The 21,905-nt window shown below is 35.6% G+C and overlaps 1 protein-coding gene across 1 annotated transcript in view; it reads left to right on the top strand.

Moving 5' to 3' along the window:
* Positions 1-13,264: 13,264 nt before the first annotated feature.
* The window catches only part of ZFPM2 (zinc finger protein, FOG family member 2), a gene marked incomplete at its 5' end in the record, with an annotated part of 382,811 nt that continues 374,170 nt past the window's right edge, over positions 13,265-21,905 (top strand). The window contains 1 exon segment of the mRNA NM_001195374.1: positions 13,265-13,423. Within this exon segment, the coding sequence (NP_001182303.1) occupies positions 13,265-13,423 (159 nt within the window).

Raw genomic sequence — 21,905 nt, 5'->3', positions numbered from 1 at the left:
GCAGATTTCTTGAGAACATTTTAGATTCTCAACAGCTCATAAAAAAGAGCAGACCCACCTTCCCCTCAACCCCATCCCTCAGTATAATTCTTAATTAGAGGCTGCATGTGGTAACAAAACCAAACCAAACCAAAGAAAAGGGTAACAGTTTCCACAGACTAATTTAGAACTGCCTCATTTGTGTCGCAGTTAAGTCTCCAAAGAGCTTTGGGAAGCGTGATAGAATGGAATTCTCCTACAACTTCTTCATGAGCCAACTCTCCATATGGTACATGAATAATTCTCGAATGCAATGGATAAAATACAGGGCCAAACTGATCTTGCATGTCTCTTCAGATGTGGAAGGGAAGCCTCTTAGAAAATGATTCTACAGAATTAATGAGTCCAGCTTTCTATAAATGCAGACACCGTAGCCTCCAAAATAGAATAAAGTGTTCTTATATAAAATAGAACTAAATATAGAGGAACAGAGTGATCTCATGAGTTTACTGATGAGAGATAATGGTCCACTCTTATCTTGCCCCTCATACTGTTGTAGGAATGTCATATCTCAGATCTGCTTCACTCTCCCCTTTCCCAGGTTTGGAACACAGATCCCTGGTGTCCCAATGTGTGGTCTGTATTAAAATAACCTGAAGCACAGGATTAAAATTCTGATTCCTGGGTCCTGTCCCAGAGCTGCTGCATCTTTAGGAGTGGGGCTTGAAAGTCTGCATTTGTATCAGACATTTGGGGCGAATCTAATTCACACTAAAGTTGGTGCCCGTTACAGTAGAGATGACAACATTAAACTTGGAACAAAGAGGAGAGTGGCAGAGCCAGTGAAGACACCATGGTTTCCCTCTGAGGATTAAGAGGGCATCAGAGTATGTTTTCACAAATGTTTTCCTGTACTTTAATACTTGAGCCGAGTGTTAGCCTGATCTGAGATAGAAGGCTGGAATGGGAAAGATGGTGTGGGGTGGGTGGTGCTGGGTGACAGGTGCATACTTCCTTTTCGCTGTCAGAAAGTGCAGGGTAATAATAGCTCAAGAAGAGATCAGACGGAATGCTGTAGCTAACAGTGAATGGCATCCATTATTGCAGATAATTTCTTGCACTTTCTGGTAGGATTTACTTGTTTATGTTATTCCAAGCCAAGCTTAAAATATTTTAGGTATGTAAAGGCAGGGAATAGGGCACCAATAGAATGATTTATTTTAAGCAATGGCAGACAATATCTGAACCAGGAAAAGATTATTTACAGATAAAAATCATCCATATATTTTGCTTCATGCTGTTTACAGTGTACTGGTTCTAGATTCTATACTAAGTGCCCAATGGAAAATAACAACAATGAAGAACAGCAAAAACAGACCAAAAACAAAAGAAACATTGTCACATTTATGATGAATCTTTCTTAGAGACAGAAAACTGTTTATTTCTAGATTATTCAAGTTAGATGCACTTACCTGTTTAGGAAACTTAGAGACCATGGAATTAAGAGTGCAAATTCCTCTGTACCTGTTGCCGGTGCACTGACTATTGGGCAAGTCCTGATAAATCTGATATTCTGGAATTTTCTAGCTGGAGGGAAGAAATATGCATTTCTCTGGCTCAAGTGAAAGAGGGGGATTGAGGTTGGAGAGCTGCTGCTTTCTAGGTTTTTGTTAAGTATGGTTATATAATCAGTATTGAAATAGGAACTTTATATCTTACCATCTTCAATAGAGTTAGTAAATTCATTTGTTTGCTTACAGTTTAAAGGGAAAAAATGAAATTCTATTTAATTGGAAAAGAAGCAACCATGTCCAATTTTCTCCCCACACAGGATGTATAGATGAGCCACGGAGACACTTAGGCCAGAAGAGCACAGGCGTGTGTCTCCTGGAGGCTGGCGCAGGGTTTACGACTCGAATATTGGAGGGCTGCGAGTCTCCAGAGGAGAGTTCATTTATGTGAGCTCTCCACCTTTTGGCTTACCCTATAACTTCTGCCTGTAAAGGTGCTTGCTTTTATTCTATTGTAGGCTTTGTTGCCAAAGGCAGAGGATATTTTCTTTTTAAGAGAGCCCTTAGATGCTTCCTTCACGTTGCCACTCCTGGAGCAGTGTGGATAAGCCAGCTTTGTTATCACTGGCACCCTACCTGCTCTCCTAATTCTCCAGAGAGTAAGTGTTCTTCTTAAAAAATATGGCTATATTGAGTGCCTCTGTGTCTTTAGATACTCTTTTAATGTGCTAGTATAAAATAAAAGTCTTTTTGAAGATATGGTTTATGGGGAAGTGCTTTCTAGGGCCTCTTGAGGTGTTCACAAGTACTGAATCGAGGTACCTTTATGGTGGTTTAATGACAACATAGAACACTTGTTATAAAGTGCCCTTCTGATGTGTATCCCAGGGCATGGCACAATTAGAGCTGAGCGAACATGTTGATTTTGTTTTTACCTTCACTCACAAACCACCCCCGCCCCATTGTCTTGTGAGGGTTTTGCAACTAGAGATCACATTTTTTTTTTTCATCCTGCAGAGATGAAAGAGATCTGTTAAAATGGAAATTTGGAAAATTACACATACACCTGCAAAATTAGGCAAATTTGTATAAAGTTTGTATTCCGACCATTGCATAGGATCCACAACAATGCTTTGTTTTGTGTGAGGAATTGTTTTCCTGGCTGTGCAGAGAACATGTGTGCAGGACCGTACAGGCTTAGAGAGAATATTCATCATTATTTACTGTGTCAAACCCAAATGGAGGGCCAAATTGGCAGCATTCCAAGAGCAGAGGCCACACCTCTTTGTGAAAAAATGGAACAGATTTCTACAGTTGCCCTCACCTTGACTGTTCGGTGCAAGGTGGTGGTGCTAGGACATGTGTCTCTGTGAGCCGCCTATGTGGGTTAACAATGAAGGCTGGCCACGATGCTGCTCCATAAAATCCCAGAGACCACACTTGGTTTGTGCACCAGCCTGATTGTAATAAGCAGTTGGAGGGAGGGATGCTGAGCTGAGGAACGCCTGTGATCTGGCCGGGACCTCTCTCTTCACGCTGCTTGCTCCCGACTGCTGGGACTGCTCTGGCCGGCTGGGCAGAGTACGCTTCTCTCATCTCATGAGACGCTAGACCCTCAGAAGAGGAAGGTGAGGAGAACACCGTGCTGTTTGAAGCTCTTGGTCCTCACCAGACTCACACAGCAGACTCTAATTTTTACAAGTTGAGATACTGCCCTCGTTTTCATACTTTCTGTACTGCAGCCAGATGCACATGAGGGGCTTTTTAGTCAAATTCCATCAATTGTCTGCATTATCCAGAGCTCCTGGGAGGGTGTGAAGAAGGAACATTTGGGATCAGCCTGAAGTGGCTACAGTCTATTGCATGCCATCCCAGAATTGTCTGAAAGAATAGGATTTGAGCGCTTGCTGGACTCTCTGGCATTATTTGCAAGAACAATTAACCATCACTAAACAAGCAAACCTAACCTGCCCCTAATCATGTCTGTCTGAAGTTCCCCTGGCCAAAGGTGTTTTGATCACAGACAGTCAGCTGCAGGACACAAGTGCCGAAACTGAGGCATAGAATCCATATTAACTGTGAAACATAGTACTGTTTCTATTAAGTGTTAACAAAAATATACTTTGTAGTGTCAACAGATAACTTTGCATAGCGTTTATATTCCTGCATAGTTGTTCATAAACTTGAACATAAGACAGAATCACCTGCAGGGTTTGTTAAAACAACGATGGATGCGCTCTGCCATCAGAGGTTCTGAAATCAGATCTGGAGTGGAGAGTGACAATTAATTTCGATTTTTTTTTTTTGCTTTTTTTTTTTTTTTTTTTTTTTTGCTTTTTAGGGCTGCTCCTGCGGCATATGGAAATTCCCAGGCTAGGAGTCAAATTGGAGCTGCAGCTGCCAGCCTGTATCACAGCCATAGCAATGCTGTGGGATCCCACTGAGCAAGGCCAGAGGATAGAACCGGAATCCTCATGAATACTAGTCAGGTTCCTTACTGCTGAGCCAGGACAGGAACTCCTGATTTTGAATTTTTAATGAGATCTCTTCTGATGTTAATGTTGCTGGTCTGGGGATGACGTTTAGAGAATCTCCATTTGCTGTCAGACTATTTGTAATCAGCCAATGAAGTCAGGCATCACTTTGAGAGCAATTATTTTATAAAATGTTTTATTTTTTTAAGAAAGTTCAATCAATAATTAATTGCATATGTAAAGAATCATTTTAATAAAGCAGGATCAGAAAGGGTGTTAGTAAATTGTAGGACTAAGTAAAGGGAAAATGATCTGTGTGATGAAATGCGGGTTATTAGATTCAAATTTTATTAAGAAGAAATAAAGTTTATGTATACAATGACCAAGACCTGATGCAATTTTTTTGTTGATTTTCTCCTGTAATTAAAAAAAATTCCCCAAATCTTTACAGTGATATTTTTCCTTTATTTCCTGCATGTAGCCATGTGCTAGTTGGATGTTTTCATATGAGACATATAAGCTGCTTATGAGACAAAGAAATGCATGCTGAATGTTTTAAGGGCCGTATTGATTCATTTGCCTTATGAAATTGTTTAAGAAATTAATCATCAGAATCCTTTGTTTCATATTCACTATTCAGCTAGTGCTTTTATTATTGTGGACTTTAAAAAATTCAACACATATATTTTCTTTGATTTGCTCTAGAAAGAAAAAGAAATATATATTCATTCTAGAGTCAGAAGACTATGTTCCCCTTTCCCTCTATTTTTATATCTCTATTTAAATAAGATTTTTTTTTTTTTTTGGTCTTTTGTCTTTTTAGGGCCGCACCTGTGGCATGTGGAAGTTCCCAGGCTAGGGGTCTAATCCGAGCTGTAGCTGCTGGCCGACACCACAGCCACAGCGTTGCGGGATCCGAGCCGCATCTGCAACCTACACCACAGCTCACGGCAATGCTGGATCCTTAACCCAGTGAGCAAGGCCAAGGATCGAACCCGAAACCTCATGGTTCCTAGTTGGATTCGTTGCCAGTGCGCCACGACGGAAACTCCTAAATAAGATAATTTTCAAAAAATCTCTTTTACTTATACTAATTTAACTTTCTTATATACCTATGTAGGGTATTATTAACAAGTTTGGCCAGAATTTAGTTTGTTAGATGAGAATACCAGCTATATTTTGATGATGCTTTGAAGTTTCAAAAGAAAAGTTATGTTTTTTCTTATACAATTCAATAAAGTTATACATTTTGATTAGTTCACCTAGTAAATATTTTTCAGCCATGTATCATGTATAAGAGATTCTGTGGATAGGCTCAAATCTCTTTTTTTCCTATTCATAGTGCTTTTAAAAGTCTAATGTACTGTATTCATATTCTGGGTAATATGTGATGTTTTGTTGTGACAGTAGAGTTCACTTTGGGAAAATTGTTCTACTTTCCTGACCCTGCACCCCCAAAAAGACTTCTGGTGGGCTGTAGGTGGACTTCTGGCAGGCTGTAGGTGTCCTTTCCTGCTTTGAATAACCAGGAAAGGACATGGATTGCACACTGATAGCAGAATAAAGTTCTGCAGTAGTATAGTTAGTAATAATTTAAAGCTATATGTATTAGACATAAAAAAAAATGGCCCAGAATTAGCGCTCCTTATTTTGGTCTTCAATTTTATGACAGTTAAATTCAGCTAAAAAATTCTTATTTGAGTAACTATTAAATGCTATGGTTAAATGAAAAGTACTATACTTATTTCTAATTATAAATGGAGGTAAGATAGAATTATATCGGGGAAATGAGGAAATGCACTAGAATTTAGGATATCTAAGAAGCCTTCCCTGCCCTCCTCATATTAAAATGGAATATCTTCTTTAAAAACTAAATTGTATGCATTATGTGCATGTTTGTCTCCTTCGTCCAGTTATCCACTCCCTTCCAGCCGGGGCCATCCACCTGTTACACTGCTCTTATCCCAGTGCCGAACACAGTGTCCGCCACGTGCTTTACCCTCAGTAAATATTAGTTAAGGAATAATGAAGGAATGAACAAATGCATGAATACATGAAAGTCTCATAAAGAGAAGAAAATAATACACAAGACTTTCATCTTTTGTATTTACTGCCAATTAGGGGCTTTTTAATTATTGAAATACATCACAAAGATGTAGAAAAGTATAGTTTTAGTAAAGAATATACTTTCATATTTCTTTATGATAGAGTTACTGTCTTCAGTAAGCTTTATGGGGCTGTGAACTGAGACCTGATTACAAAATATGTGGATTTCAATGCCATCTCTGTCACTAACTTGCTGGGTTAATGCACAAGGCACTTACTAATGAACGTTTTTTTTTTTTTTTTTTTTTTTTTTTTTTTTTTTTTTTTTTTTTTTGGTGTCTGAGTTTCTGAGAATAAATTAGTCATTAGAGATTCTAGCTCAAATTTATCTGGATTTTCTCATCTGACTTTCTTTTTCTTGTGTTATCAGTGTTTAATCTACTATGTAAGATTAGCTGATGCTTGCTGGGCTTGCGTATGTCCTAATAAGCAGGATTGTTATTTTCATGTTAGCATCATTCACTTAATTTGAAGGTTTCCAAACAAAGGTTTTCAGGGGAAAAACTTAAAGAATTTAAAGTGTTCTCAGATTTATGTATAAGAAGTGTTAATACTGCCGTCTAATAAAAATGGCCAAAGACCTTGTAGCAAAGAATATTTTTCTATTTTTATAAAATCAAAGAATTCATTTCCCCCCTGAAGAAACAATTTGAATAAAACCTGACCCCCTTCTCTTCTCTTTACAATGGAGTGTGGTTGAATTGAACCCTCCATTAAAAATTCTCTAATATCTTTTTTTGCATTAACATTTCAGAACTCAATTTAAATATTCACAGATCTCATTTTTAATAAACTTAACAAAATTCCAGGTAATTTCCTTCAACTTTCTAGATTGAAGGACAGCAGTTGGTACAGATATAAAAAAGATGTACAGCTATGAGCAAAGCCCAAAATCAATTATGTATAAGAAATAACCTAACACATGGAAAGAAATTAATCAAAAAGACGAATTTTTACTCTATGATTCTCTGGTTGGCTACCTGCAGGCAACAAACGCAAATGAAAAAAAATCAACATTCTTCCTGCAGATAAGAGAAAAATTAATAAAAATGTTTCCTTCCTACTAGATCCCCTGATGCAACTATTGTTAAAAGTGAGTGACTTCAGGAAGAACTTGCTCGTTTAAAATACTATTTTTTTTAAGACTACAGAAATAAGGTTTTATTCTTGCTGTTAAGCTCAATTACATGAGTTAGTGTGGATTTGCACTGTCCAAAGAGCATCCCTCTTCCCTGCCCCTTCTCATTAAATAGCTCTGTGGGAAATGCATGAGACAAATGTAATAGGAACCAAGTGAGTAGCATTTTGAGCTGTGCCTACAGGGTAATGATGATTCATAAGGAATCTGAGTGTAGCAGCTGAAAACTCAAGTGAGGAACTACTGAAAGCCACAAAATATGCCCTGAATAAAGTTAGTAAAAGGATATCGGGACTCTAAATTTAGAGAGAAGTATTCCTACTCCATCCTGAGATGGAGGAGGGTGCATTTTTGTAGATTCCTGCTTTTGAATTTAGAGTTGAGTTTTTATTTCCCATTTCTAATTGAACAAACTGGCCATATGGGTACAGAACACATGAAACTAAAAATCTTGCCCATTGGAAGTGTCTTCTATTTTGTAATTTATGAATACCATCCTGAAATTAACAAAGAAACATGAGGCTAGAATACAGAGTATTTTGTAACATAATGTCCAGTTTAAATATCAATCCACTGCTGCATTTCTGCATTACATTAGGAAAGTGTAATGTAAGTTTAGAAGGAAAAGTTCTATATTAACTTCTCTTACCTATCAATGAAAATACTGCATACCATTTTAGAGTTTTGACGCATTTGTGTGCTATGTGCTAAACACACCAGAATTTGTCTATTCCTTATTTACATATTTACATTTTGAAAGGTAGCAACACATGATAAATGTGGCTCGACTATTATGTAACAAAACATGGCATATATTATTGCTTAAATTATCAGGTTTGGAGATCTCTATTGTTTTATATATACTGAAAGGTTCAACATACCTTCTCATTCCTTTGTCTGTGTGAATCTTTTGCAAATGCCTTTAAAGGAGCTGGCAACTTGGGGACAATCCCACCATTTTCATTTTCATTAGTTCATTAAAATTTTGGGAAATTTATTCCATCATATGTATTATTTGTTCTGCGTATGAGTAAAATGATATAATAGAAATTTTTGATGAAGCTTTTCATATTAATAATACTGTCAGATATAAAAATCCTCTGAAATGGCATACTTTAAGAAGCACCGGAATAAAAGGGTTTGGAAATATTTGTGTGTTTTCAGGGGAACTCACCTAGCAAAATTTCTGAGCACACTGTGATGGATTATTGTAATTATTGGGAATGATAATATTTTAATTCAGCTTTCTTCCCACCTGTCAGTTGCAATCAAGGCTGCCCAGTATTCTGAAACAGTCTCATTTTGCTAGGTGGCTAGTCTTGTGCAGCCTCTAGAATGCTTAGAATATTAATGTGTGGAGAGGAGATTGAATGCTTTCTGTAGTTCCATTATGGCAAAGGGTTTGTCTTGTTTTAATCAAAAGGCATGCAAAACTGAACTAAAATAATTTAGAATAAATTAATGCCAGTGATTTCTTAAGGGAAAAGCACTCTTTGGGAGATATTGCATTAGAACCCTAGAACTCGGCTTTTCTTTCTCGTCTTCATACTTGACAATGTTTTTTACTTTCTGTAGGATTTAATTTCTTTTTTGGGAGCCTCATTCTGAAGTACCTTGAATTTATGTGCACAAAGACAATCTGACATTTAGGTGAGGTTAGTCCAGTTTGTAGCAGACTGCCAAAGAAGGAAGTTATTTATCGAGACCACTGAGTTGAAAGGCATATATATTTGATTTAACATTTATGATGTTGGTCTTTGTCATTTCTTGCATTTCCTCATTGTATTGCTTATTTTAATCTTCTTTCCTCAAAGTTCTTATTTAGCATCTATATTTTTTTCCCTAGAGGATTGTTTTTGGTTTTTTTGTTTGTTTGTTTTTGGTCACCATCTAGCTCTTACTCCAGTGGCTTTGGAAGGGTTTCGGGTATTTCTTTAACTGTCTGAAATTGTAGCAATAATTTTCTCATACATTCTTTTATCTGGGGAGTAAGTACTCCTCAAAGTGCTTCTTAACTGTACATGTCCAATTCCTGATTTTCATTTCATTCAGTGATTATGCTACCAGGGTACAGCATAGGACTACTTGATCTCAAACATCCTTTTTGTCCTTTACCAGCTCCAGATCACTGAGACAACCACCAAATGAAAGACTCTCCCACATCTAGGGCCAGCATTTGCAACATAGTTGTTGGTCCTAAATAAGGCTTTGCTGCCCGCTGGATGGACATTGTTACTGCCCGGTGTTGTGAATCTGCACAACCCTTCTTAGCTTCAGCTTTCTCTCTGGAGGGTCAGGCAGCTCTGGTCAATTCAGATGGTTCCCCAGTATTCAGTTGTCTCCCTTTAATGGGAATGTTACTTTGCACCTCCAGAATCTTCCAGTGATCTATTATTCATACAGTTTAAAGATGGAAAGATGCCTCCTCATTCTGAGAGATGTCTAACAGCATTATGGATACAGCATCATTGTATTCCTAGCTTCAGGATGTATAGCTAATTATTAGCATTTTAAAAATCAGGTAAATGTTTATATTTGTAAACACTAAGCTTATTCATTCTGGCAAGTATGTTTGAATATCTATAAATCAGAGGCAGTTGAAGAGCTGAAATTCAGATTTCCTGACACTTGCCTGCCAAGTGGCCTCAATCAGAAGTAATTTTCTCCATGAGGGCACATGGAGCTCAGTCATAAGCCTTTTCTGAGTAGATATTATTATTTGTGTCAAATTACGTGTGGTGATTTTTCTGAAGTGGACTTCTGTGCCCACTAATCCATACACAGGAGGTTCCTTCATTCCCTCCTTCATTGGTGCTATTAATTGTACTTGTGCTTCAAGTGTCTCTTACCCTTTTAAAATGTTGGTTTATGGCCACCGATTATCTGTAAGGTTTTCCTGTTAAAGAAACATGTAATATCGGGAGTGGAGTGAGATCTAATCTTAAGCAATAAATACTATGCATTTTAAGAGAAACCTTCCTGATTTGCTATCATGGCTAAAGAAATGGTTAGTAATTTCACATTTTAAAGTGCAGTAAATAATATTAATCTGGCACATATTTTAGGAGAAATACACGTTGGCCATTAAATCACCTTCCCCTGGCTTGTTCTAAGTATTGACAGTGAGGTCTCATGTATTTTGAACAATGGGCTCAAGAATTTTTTCCTTTGCTTTGGGCTTTTGTACTTTGTTTTTGAAAAGTCCTTCTTTTCAACTACATGCTCAGAATTGCAAATTGATAGCCACCATAAAGTAAAACAGGCCTTGGAATATAGAATACTGTACTATCAATTAAGATTATATCATAATCTTTTATAAATAAAAGTTATATGTGATATATAGGCTTTTTTTGACATATGTATGTCTGTATAGATGGCTTTGTTAGACTTTTTGAAGCATAGATCAATGCTTTGTGATGTTGTTTTCTTTCAAATTTTCACGAGGTTTTTCCATTTAATTCGTAATAATTAAATTTCAATTTGATATTATACTACTGAAGCCAACTTGTTAAGTCATTGAATGTTTTAAATACTTCTTCAATTATTTATTATATTTATTAAAGACTTAAGAATGTATGATCAAAATTTTATTTTTAAAAATGAAAGCATTTTTACTATTAATTTTACTCTTACAATATGCATACACTCTCTTTATACTATATAAACTTTTATAATTGAAGGGTATCCACATAAAGAAATTTAGTAAAATAAGTATGAATTATTTAAAATATTTATTTTTCAAGTAGATATTTGTCTTTTGTTAGCAAAAGCCAGTGTATATATTCCAAAATAAATATGTATTGCCATTCTGTTACATGATATAAACTGAAATTAAGGCAGTTTCTTTATAGATTGACTTGGTAGAGATAAAAATTGTATAAATAATTAAATATTGGGCATCAATTATTTTATTTTTGGTAATGTCTATAAGATATTCCTGGTTATTTTTTTTGGGGGGGGTTGTAATAGTTTGGTTGACTGTCAGTTAACCTGAGAAGAGCAACACAGGTGCCTTAATTTTTAAAGACTAGATCTTTAAGCATCTAGAACAAAGTTATGTGAATATAAATTAGCCATTTCTGAGGGTTTCTGTGTTTACGAGTAACTTGTTTTATAGATTTATTTATGAAAGGATGCATTTATAATTATCAAAGAATGGTTTGCATAGTGGTATGGTATATTCATAAAAGGTATTTTTTAAAAATCTTACATTTTCATATCAACTTTTTTTTATAATGATATTAACTTGTAAGCTTATTCTGGTTAACTAACCTCCTGACCTTTATTTTCCAGATTTACCAAATAGAAATAGTAATAATTCCCATAGCTACCTCACTGGGTTATTTTAAAGATCACATAAGAAGGTGCTTTGAAAATCCTACATGAGATGGTTTAGGTGTCTTCTTTTATAAAATAAAAACATGGAAAAATTCGATTTTATTCCTCATTAACCTCAGAATTAATAATTAGAATTATTCAGATAACACTTTTAGTGATTGTAATATTTTACCTTATTATCATTTTATATATTCCTGTCTTGGTACTTGACATAATTGTTTTAAGAGGTGAAAGATTATAAATTTTAAACTTCAAATAATGAATAAGAGAGAAAAACTAAAAAAGAGGTCCATGGCTTTTGAATGTGGTTTGTGTTAAAACAAAATCTATGGCTTTTTTTAAGCCCTCCACCTAGAGTATATAAAACACATTGCCAGAGTTTGAAGTTAGGGCATCCTTTCTTCCTTATTAACATTTGTAATTTTGAAGAAAAGAAAAAATAAATTTAAAAAAAGGGCAAAGAAACTCTGTAAGAAGTGTTTTGCTTGGATGTCCCTTAATTTAATCCATGCAGCTGATTCTCTCTGTGAAAATGTGGTGTGTGAATTCAGCCCTTTGGGAACTTGCTTTTGGGAAAACAGCAGATGACATCATTGTACCTATTCTTGTTTGCTCACACATATGTAAAAATTGTAATATATGCACTATAAAATTATTTATAAAATTTCTCCTTTGGTCCTGAAATTTCCTAGCACATTTCTAAGAAGTAAGAGAAAAAGACTGCGTAAGCCTTTTAAGTATTTAGCCTGTCTGATGAGACTGCTGACATGAGTGACAATTAGTACAAATTACCATAATTGTGTTCTTTGGATGAAATGCCACAGTGCTTCTCTAGGAGCAAAGGCAGGCTTCCTTTAGTAAAATGAGTCGGATACTTTGATTCTTTAGGGCAGTAAGAAATTCACAATCGGTAATGCGGTAGTCCCATGTCGTCCACTTCAAATCCATCTGAACATCTACAGCCCTCCCTTTCCTTTCAAATAAAATCAGGCCATTAATGTAATGCGCCTCACTCTCATTCACTCTAAGGAAGTTGTATTTTTATTACAGAAAAAGTATCACATAAATACAAATTACATTTTTTCATTAAAAAACTACTTTTCATTTCAGAAAAAATTCAATTAATTATGAATAGGGTTATGCTTTCATCAGGGAGAGAAATATGTAATTTTTCTTCAAGCCTCAAACACATATAATGAAATCTGTTCTCGGAATCCACTCTTAAGATGGATTTTTTTTTTAAAGTATAGACTTTATTAAAATCTCAGTTCAATTAAAATGCATTCAATTACTTTAAATCTTTATTAAAATCTCAGGTAAAATTGTACAACAGTGTAAAAGAGACTTGTACTCTTTACCAGGCAGTTAATTTTAACAAATGAGCATAAGTGCACAGGTTTGCTCTTCAGGAGAGAATTTAAAAAAAAAAAAAAAAAAAAAAAAAAGCTTTGGGCTTCAAGTTGTGGGTAGGGAAGATGGAAGATGGAGGTTGCTTTCTATGTAGTAACTTCAGGAACTGGTTTCCTTCTACTTCTTATGGCAACTTTACTTGTTAATATGGATGTGGTATTATCCTGTGTGAGCACTTTTGGTGCTACTTGGGTTATTCATAGAGTACCTTCTCCTCACCACCTTAATCAAAAAGACCCTATTTAAGGATTTTATTTCACTTTCTTCTTTGGATGTTTTTGGTACAGTGTCCCTGGTTCTTTTTCAAGGGCCGCTAGAAGATGCCATTGAAGAGGAAGAAGAAGAATGTCCATCAGAGGAAACAGACATCATCTCAAAGGGGGACTTTCCACTGGAGGAAAGCTTTTCCACAGAATTTGGGCAAGAAAATCTGAGCTGCGAAGAAGTGGAATACTTTTGTAACAAAGGTAATCATTAATGGCTGGATGCAATATGTGGATATGTGAGTCCATTTACTCAGGTGATTTTGTATAGTGGAAAAAAATGCATTGATAGAGTGGAGGAGGAGTGTTCAGAGTGCTCTTACATAACTCAACAGTCTGAAAATATGTGCAGCGTTTTTTTAAAGATACAGTATTTTGAAGGGTAAGAGAAATGTTATCATCCATAAGTCATACTGTATATTTAAAGTTTTGTATTGATTGGCCAATTAACTGTAAACATTTTCATGTTTGTTGGCCAATTACCAATAATACATTTGATGTTTATCATTTATTAGGACAAATATTTATTGAATGTCAATTGTTTGCAAGCTACTGAATTAGGCATTGGGGGTAAGCAGGTAACTGGTCAGAGAGCCTGCACCAAAGGTTCTGACTCATTGAAAACTAAATACTTTAAAGTGTTCGACATCTGATTTCAACACTGAGGATGGTGCTTTTTTAGATATTGTCAAATAATACACAGTCTTTCTCTCTTCTAGATATTCTTTTGATACACTAACATTATAACAGAAGAAGAACTTGAAACATTATATCTCATTGTATTTCCAACCTTAACTGGGAGCCAGGTGGCCTTGCCAGTAACTGTATCCTCGTTGGGCATGTATACTCATTATTTAACTTGTTTTTTTTTTCAAAAATGTGTTTAAGGTTCCTTATTATTCTTTTCAATTTATTTTTATTTGATTGTTTTGCCTCTGCAAGTGAGATAGATCCTATTAGCTCCTGCACCAGCATATGATTTCAAAGTGCTTGGATCTCTTCCTGGGTTTAGAACAGCTGCTTTTGTTGATTTTATGATTGTTTCCCAGAGGGTATGACTGGGAGTATGTGTCTCTCTCTTTATGTCTATATGTATGTTTATGTTTGTGTTTGTACCATTTTTATTTTCTAGGCAGAGATATTATCTGAAGAGATTTTATTATGTGTTTGTGTCAATTTGATGATCAGATTTGACAGTCTGAAATCAAGGATGCTGATATACTCTCCCCCAAAACTGCTAATATATATGTCTCCATGGTGACACACATGTGTATATATAATATATATTCGATACATATTATTACTACTTCAGTATAACTTTCTCCTGATGTTGATGTGTTAAAAACAAAAGAAGCCAGCCAGTTCCTACCCCTGTGGTCAGTAGCATTCCATGCATGAAGGCTGAGGAAATGCAATGGCACCACCAGCTCTTGGATACACTGAAGTTTAGGAAACCTCTTTGACCATTAACTCCTGAAGACCTCAAGATAGCTCTGTAACCTGGTCCTTGTTCCTCAATCAGAGACTATTGACTGAAAACAAGATTGGCTTGGACAGAATAGGCCTTCTTAGTATTCACTCAGATTTGAGGCCAAATTAATATTTTCTCTAGTTGTTTTGTATGTTAGAACCATTTTTTGATGCTACATAGCCACAGCATTACATATTAGAGTTGGCTGGAGAGGAGGAGTTTTTAAATCTGTTTGATGGCATCCTATTTGCCATCTTTATCAAGAAATATATCCTTGACTGTATGTAGACTACCTACCTTATATTGTGAGATTTCACTAAAGGAAGGAACCAGTAGTTAGAAAGTACCGTTTATTCTTGTTGCTCTTGTCCTTAAAAGAATTAGGATTTGGATTCAGACATTTTTGTCAATTTAATTAATTCAGGGAGGCAGCAATAATAGGTATTGTTAGATGTATTTTACATTCTGGGATGATCATTGGTGATGGTCTGTGTTTAATGAAAGGATATAGAACTCCAGGTTTTAAGTTAATAGTTTCTTGGAAAAAAATAGACTATGGCAGATGCTTATTACATGATTGCATAATTACAGTCTCAGAATAATAGTCTCCCTCTATACTAAACAGAATCTTAACTCATGAAAAATAATGACAGGTCTTGAGGAACTAAAAACAAACAAACAAAAAAGCAAAACACAAACCCAAAAAATAACTTAATTACTATTATTAAGAACATTGTTTAGTGAATATTATTGTTTGATAGAATTAGAAATTTGAAAAATATAGAAGACATAGTTAATATATAATATAGATAATGGATTAACATATAATTAACAAATGTATAGTAAAAAAATAGTTCTCTAATGTTTAGTTTGAAACTACAAAGTAATGATAGGTAGGAATAAGAATTATACTTTTCACATAATATTTTTCAGGATAAATACTACCGTTGCTATTTCAAACTACTGTTGCCTTATTTAATAGTAAAAAGATTTTCATTATTTTACTCTCTGAAGATGTGAGACCAGGGAATTCCCACTGATGTTATTAAGAACTGGTGTGAAAGAGAGACACGCTTTGATATGTACTGCATCCCCTTGAGGTCATACAAGGGATCCCATCCATTTTTCATTTAAGTTGGTTATCTAAAATAGGAAGAGAAAATTTTCTGTTTGGAAAATTAGGGTCTAATTTCTCTGCAGAAATTTACATGTGAGTGTCAGTGGCACATAATTATGTTTTCTTGCCGGTCGCAGGGAAGAAGATAGATTAGGCATTAAAAGAGTATAAGTATTTAAATGGTTAATGATGCCAGTGTCATGATTGAAAAAAACATGTAAGAACTATTCTTTTGAAGAAAAGTAATCTTTAAGGTGGGATCGTTGATGAGATAATTTTTGTACATATTTTCAATCATTTGTGACAATTTAAAAATTGTCAGTTTATATAAGTAAATGGATTACTTGGAAAGTTTCTTTGCCCAAAGATCTAGCTGTGATCAAAATCTAGCAATGACATAGTTGCTTTACTGGGTTTCACATCAAATGTGTTTTTCTTATCAAACAAAGGATAGGAGTTTAAAAAATCAGATCACAAAAAACGTGGTTAGAGTATCTTCTTTTCCAAATAATGTTTTTTGACACATTGTCAGAAAAGAATCCTGAGAATATATAGTTACAATATATCTTCATTCGTGTTTTAGCAACTGTATTTTGTATGTAAGCAGTCATATCCTATTATATCTTATTATAACTTTCCTTTTCTAAAAAGGAAGAAAGAAAGATCTCTACTCTGTAGAGACATAGCTTCTATAGGTGTAAGTTCCTGCTTCCTTTTGAAATTGAGCTCCTACATTATACAGGGTATTTTTAGTATTTAGAACGACTCTTTCCTCATTATTGCAGTATATTCCTCAGTCCCACGTGGATATTATCTATTCTCTTGCTGTCAAAGGGAAGGCTTTTTTTCCTGTCTTGAAGTGTTTATTAATATTAGTAAAGTTGCTCGTTATTACAAAACATGTGATTAAATATGACCCAAATCACTCTCATAATGTAATATTATGCAGAAAACTTAAAAACTCTTGATCAGAATTTTGTCATCCTTAAATGTGTAGAATTCTTAATCATGTGAATCTGAAGCATAAATTACACAATTAAAAATGGAGGAGATCAGTTTAATAAAACCTGGTTATAGTCACAGGACTAAAATTTGAATCTGACAATTTTGTTGAAGATCCCTGTGTCAGTTTTTACTTTGGGTTAGTTGCATATTTCATGTTTTTATTTTTCATCTTTGTAATGAAAGATGCTCTTTCAAAGTGGCTTTGGTATTCTTAGATTTTGAGAATTTTAGCAAAATATAAGGCAGTACTTTCAATTTGCACCATCCTCTTTGGTGCAATGAGTTGAGATCATTTGGCATCTTGCCTTACAGTATCTCAGAGAGGAAGGAAACAAGCAAGAATTATTTCCTTGAATTTACAGATGACGAAGACATCAAGGCTGGGTCCATAAGTGCTACACGTTTCCTGTGGTATTGACTTATTTACTTCAATGACTTTTTTCTGCCTTTAGTCTGGTTTATAGAGTAAACATGGAAGTACATCAATGTAGGTTTAGAGCTAAGGCAACTAATATAAATTGAAATATAGGTGGTCTGGAAAGCAACCTGGAGAGCTTTTAGTTATGTCACAGCTGGCAGGTGGAAATGCTTTCATGTATTAGCAATTCTTGGATAAACTCAGGGACAGTCAGTTTTATAGTGGGGTTGACATTGGGGCAACTCTAAAATTGGTTTACTCTGATTAGTTGTTTCGAAGGTGGTTTCCTCAGAGAAGTATTCAAGTGTGTTAATGATTAAAGTAAACAAACATGTCTTGGAACATATTCCAGGGGGATGTCACAGAATAGGAGAACACTGTCAGGCCAGTATCAGTAGGCCATCAGAATGCCATCAACAAACAAACAGAAACCTCCGAAGAAACTTCGTGTCAGTGAACTTTGAATTATCAATAATGATTTTCTAGAAAAGTTGCCAAAGGTCCTTATAAACTGGGCTCCGATGACGTCACCTCTAAACCAAGTCTGAAAGGTAAAATGATGTCATCAGAGTTGATTTGGGGGAGTTTCCCATGTGGCTCAGCAGTAACGAATCCGACGTATCCGTGAGGATGAGGGTTCGATCCCTGGCCTTGCTCAGTGGGTTAAGGATCCAGCATTGACAAGAGCTGTGGTGTAGGTCGCAGACAAACCTCAGATCCCGTGTGGCTTTGGCTGTGGTGTAGGCCTGCAGCTGTAGTTTCAATTCAACCCCTAGCCTGGGAACTTCCATATGCTGTGGATGCAGCCCTAAAAAGATAAAAAGAAAAAAAAAGTTGATTTTGGAAGAAAAACAAACCTTCTAGTCCTACTATCTAGATATGGAGAGTGGTCAGAGAAATCACTGGGTGCAGTCCTTCACTTAGATGCATTAATGTTAGAGTCCTTCAATCTGCAAAGATTAGGGTTGACAAAAAGTGGGCCTAAGGGAAATCCATAAAATAAGGAAACAGAGATAGTACAATAATGGACATTCTCACCACACTGAAAAAGACTCGACCCCAGGTAATATGCAGAAAAGAAAGGTCATATTTCTACTTACAGAAACTTTAAAAGAGAAGAGAAAGTAGAATAAGCCCGAGTTACTCAGACTTGGATTTAGCTCTAGCCCCAGAAGTAATTAATACCAAACCCAAAGCAAATATAAACTGATATTTAATTAGGTTTGCGGAAGCTTCCAGTTTGGTTCAATAGATTGAACTCCCTGTAATTTGTATATGGAGCATCTGATACGTGTCAGACCCTCTTCTTGGTGCTGGGGATATAGTAGTAGACAAAAGTCCATCCCCACCCTTAGGATGAGAGAGAGAATAAATAAATTTACACTATATAATATGAATGATGTTGAACATCATGAAAAAAACAATGCAGGTAAGGGTGATAGAACACCATTGGGTGCATGTGTGCTGCCTGCTATTTTATGATGAGTGATGATAGAGTAGGTGAACTTGGATCTGAGTGAAGGGAGTGAGCTCAAGAGTCAAGCTGGGGAGTTCCCGTCATGGTGCAGTGGTTACTGAATCCAACTAGGAACCATGAGGTTTCAGGTTCGATCCCTGGCCTTGCTCAGTGGGTTGAGGATCCGGCTTGCCATGAGCTATGGTGTAGGTCGGAGACACGGCTCAGATCCCACGTTGCTGTGGCTCTGGTGTAGGCCAGTGGCTATAGCTCCAATTGGACCCCTAGCCTGGGAACCTCCATATGCCACGGGAGTGGCCCTAGAAAAGGCAAAAAGACAAAAAAAAAAAAAGAAAGAAAGAAAGAAAAAAGACAAAAAAAAAGAATCGAGTTGGCTGTCCTCTGAGGCTGGTGTTGCAGGAAGCCAGAAGAGGACAGCAGAGAGCTGGGGGAGCAAGAGAGGTGTAGCCATACCTGTGGAACTTGTAGTTCTAGGAATCTGTTGGATTCTTACCTCTGTGGAAGGCTTGGGTGAGCCACAGAGGAGAGAGTTGAGGTATAACTGGGAGAAGAGGCATGGTCAGGACACAGTTTGTATATCCCTAGAGAAGAAAGGCCTGCAGAGAGTAAAACTTAAAGCAGGAAATGGAAGCAAGCAAATTGGGGAAGCTGTCAGGAGATACAGATAACTCCAGTCAGAATCATCCCTTTGGCCAAGGGCTTGATGCGTCTCCATCTGTAGCTCATTAATGGAGTTTCCGGAAGAGCAGTTTGGGGGTGTTTGAGGCTGGTATGAATTGCTTTGCTTGCTTCCTCAACATCAGAGCTGGGTATATGTTCCCTGTAACTTTTCACATCCTGGAATCGGAAATATAGAGTAGGAGGCTTGAGAATCAGAATAATTTCATCGTTATGCTTAACTATTTCTGCCAATAGATTGCTGAACTGGTTGAAATGTTCCTCTCTCCCATCTCCTTCTTTTCTATCATTCGTGTTACTTATCTTTGTGTAAAAATTAAGAAATAACTGAGGAAAAGCCATATTTCTTGCTGACTGTAACAAACTAAAGCCTAAATTACTGGCATTGTCATCACTCCCTATTAAGGCACAGCAACAGAAATATTACCTAGATTCTTAATATTAGGCAGAAAAGAAGAAAACACAGCTTCATTTGATTGTGGGAATGGTAACTGCTTGTTTTTCACTTGATCCAGTGCAAAACATTCATGCTGTTTTGTTTCCTATTTTCTTCTTTTCATTTTATTGTTATTATTTTTAGTTCAGAAAGTCTATTTCTGTGTGTTTCATAAATCCTTTTCCATCAATATGGTTTCTTTCCTCCCCATTTATGCCTTTAATGATATGTTTTTGCCTCTGCTGCTTGGGCAACTGGAATCAGAATCTGCAAAAGGCAGCTCTACCATAATCACTTTGAGTTCAATAAGGAAGGAGATCTTTACAGGCAACTTTGTTCCTTTTTTCTTAACGGGATTAAGAGGCTGAGCCTTTTAAATTCTTGCATATAACATTGACATTTCCAGGGTGTGTTTGGACCAGGGAGTTCAAAGAGAAGGAATAAGAATGAAAAGCCAATATGACTTTGTTTTTTACCTTGCTGGAGGAGCTGTTTGTGCAAATCGCCTATAAGCTTATTGACCTGAATCTTTGACTCCTTGTTTTCTCTGGATTTGGCTGGAGTGGAGACACTGATGGAGCCCGTGATAGAGCTGATTGAACAGCCCCCAGCTTTGCTTGGCCTGGACCTCCCTTTCCTTCGCCGCCACTTCCCCCTCCCTCCACATGACATTATTGTTCCTTGGCAAACCCTCTGTTTTCCTGGATTCAGTATTTCTTTTAAAAAAGTTTATTCTAAAATCATTAAATTTGTTTTGAATAACTCATCCAGCAGTGCAAAATGGAAAGTAATTCTTTTTAAAATATAGAATTGGAGGCTATAACAGTATCCTACTTGTATTCTTATAAGATTGGAAAAAAGAAAATCTTGTGGCCTTGTGGCATCACTCTTCTGGCCATCTTAAGATCCCCCAAATATGCTTTTTGTTTGGAATCAGTTTGAAATATTTTTTTTAAACCACCGTTATTGGAAAAATGAAAGAGCATTTGAAGGCAATTTGTGCTTACAAGGGAGTCAGCATTTTCTCAGTTTTGATGGAATTAGAGAATATACGAATTTTGTCCATGACTTAGTATTTTATGAGAGTCAAGTCAAGCTTTGTCTCTTTATCTCATCTTTGATCTGTGATACATCATTGTTACAATTTCGACAAAATTAGTGATTGATTTTATGCAATGTTAAAATGAGTCATGATGATATCATTTATATGAATCATGTATGATAATATATACTTTTTTGCATATGATAAACTAACTTCATTATTTTTTCTGTGAGCTGACTATTAACTGATCTCCATTGTCCAATCTGCTAAAAGCATTTTTTAAATATACTAAAACTCAATAAAATCGATAATTATGTAATTGTAACTTGTGAAACAAGTTCATGTTGTAATACAGCCTGTTTCATTCTGCTACTTCCTGACTATATAAGATGTTGAGGATTTGCTTGTTTTCTTTATTTTATATCATCATCATTATTGTTTATAATAAAATTAAAAATTAATATAAAGCATATTTTACCATCAGAGAAATTGCCTTTTTTGATTTTATGTTTATGGTTTCTGTACGTGAAAACTTTTTTTGACCTATAAAATTTAGTATCAGTTTGTTGTTTTCTCTACAGTGTTGAAAGTCAGGAGAAAAGTAAAAGTTTAATCTCCTGTTGTTTTTTTTTTTTTAAATATATCTAAAGCTAAGCATCTGAATATTAGGGGACTTCTACAATATTGATTGACTTTTTCACTTTCAATCTAGATGTTAAATTAATTAATCATTCATTTTAGATGAATGCTATAGAAGAAAACTACACACTTATAAGCCCTTTTTTATTGCTGCATTTTTTCAGTGATATTTTGCGTAGAGTCCATGTTTCTTGAAGGAAGAATTTCTGGTTCAAGTTGTAATTATATAATTATATATGTTATATATTTGAAAATTAAAAACATATTTTTTCAATTTTATTTTGCTCAAATTAAAAAATGTAAAACAATCCATGCAGATCTACATTAGTTTGCCAATCATTTACGTCTACCAACTCTTAATTTGTTTTTCTATTTAAAGGATATTATAAATATCAATAGCATT

Source organism: Sus scrofa, chromosome 4, assembly GCF_054392235.1.
Source record: "Sus scrofa isolate SSC_HxYL_T2T_F1_AM1 chromosome 4, Sscrofa_HxYL_maternal_Yorkshire_Landrace_v2.0, whole genome shotgun sequence".
In the NCBI taxonomy this organism is placed as follows: domain Eukaryota; kingdom Metazoa; phylum Chordata; class Mammalia; order Artiodactyla; family Suidae; genus Sus; species Sus scrofa.
This window is presented reverse-complemented; position numbering and strand designations above follow the sequence as displayed.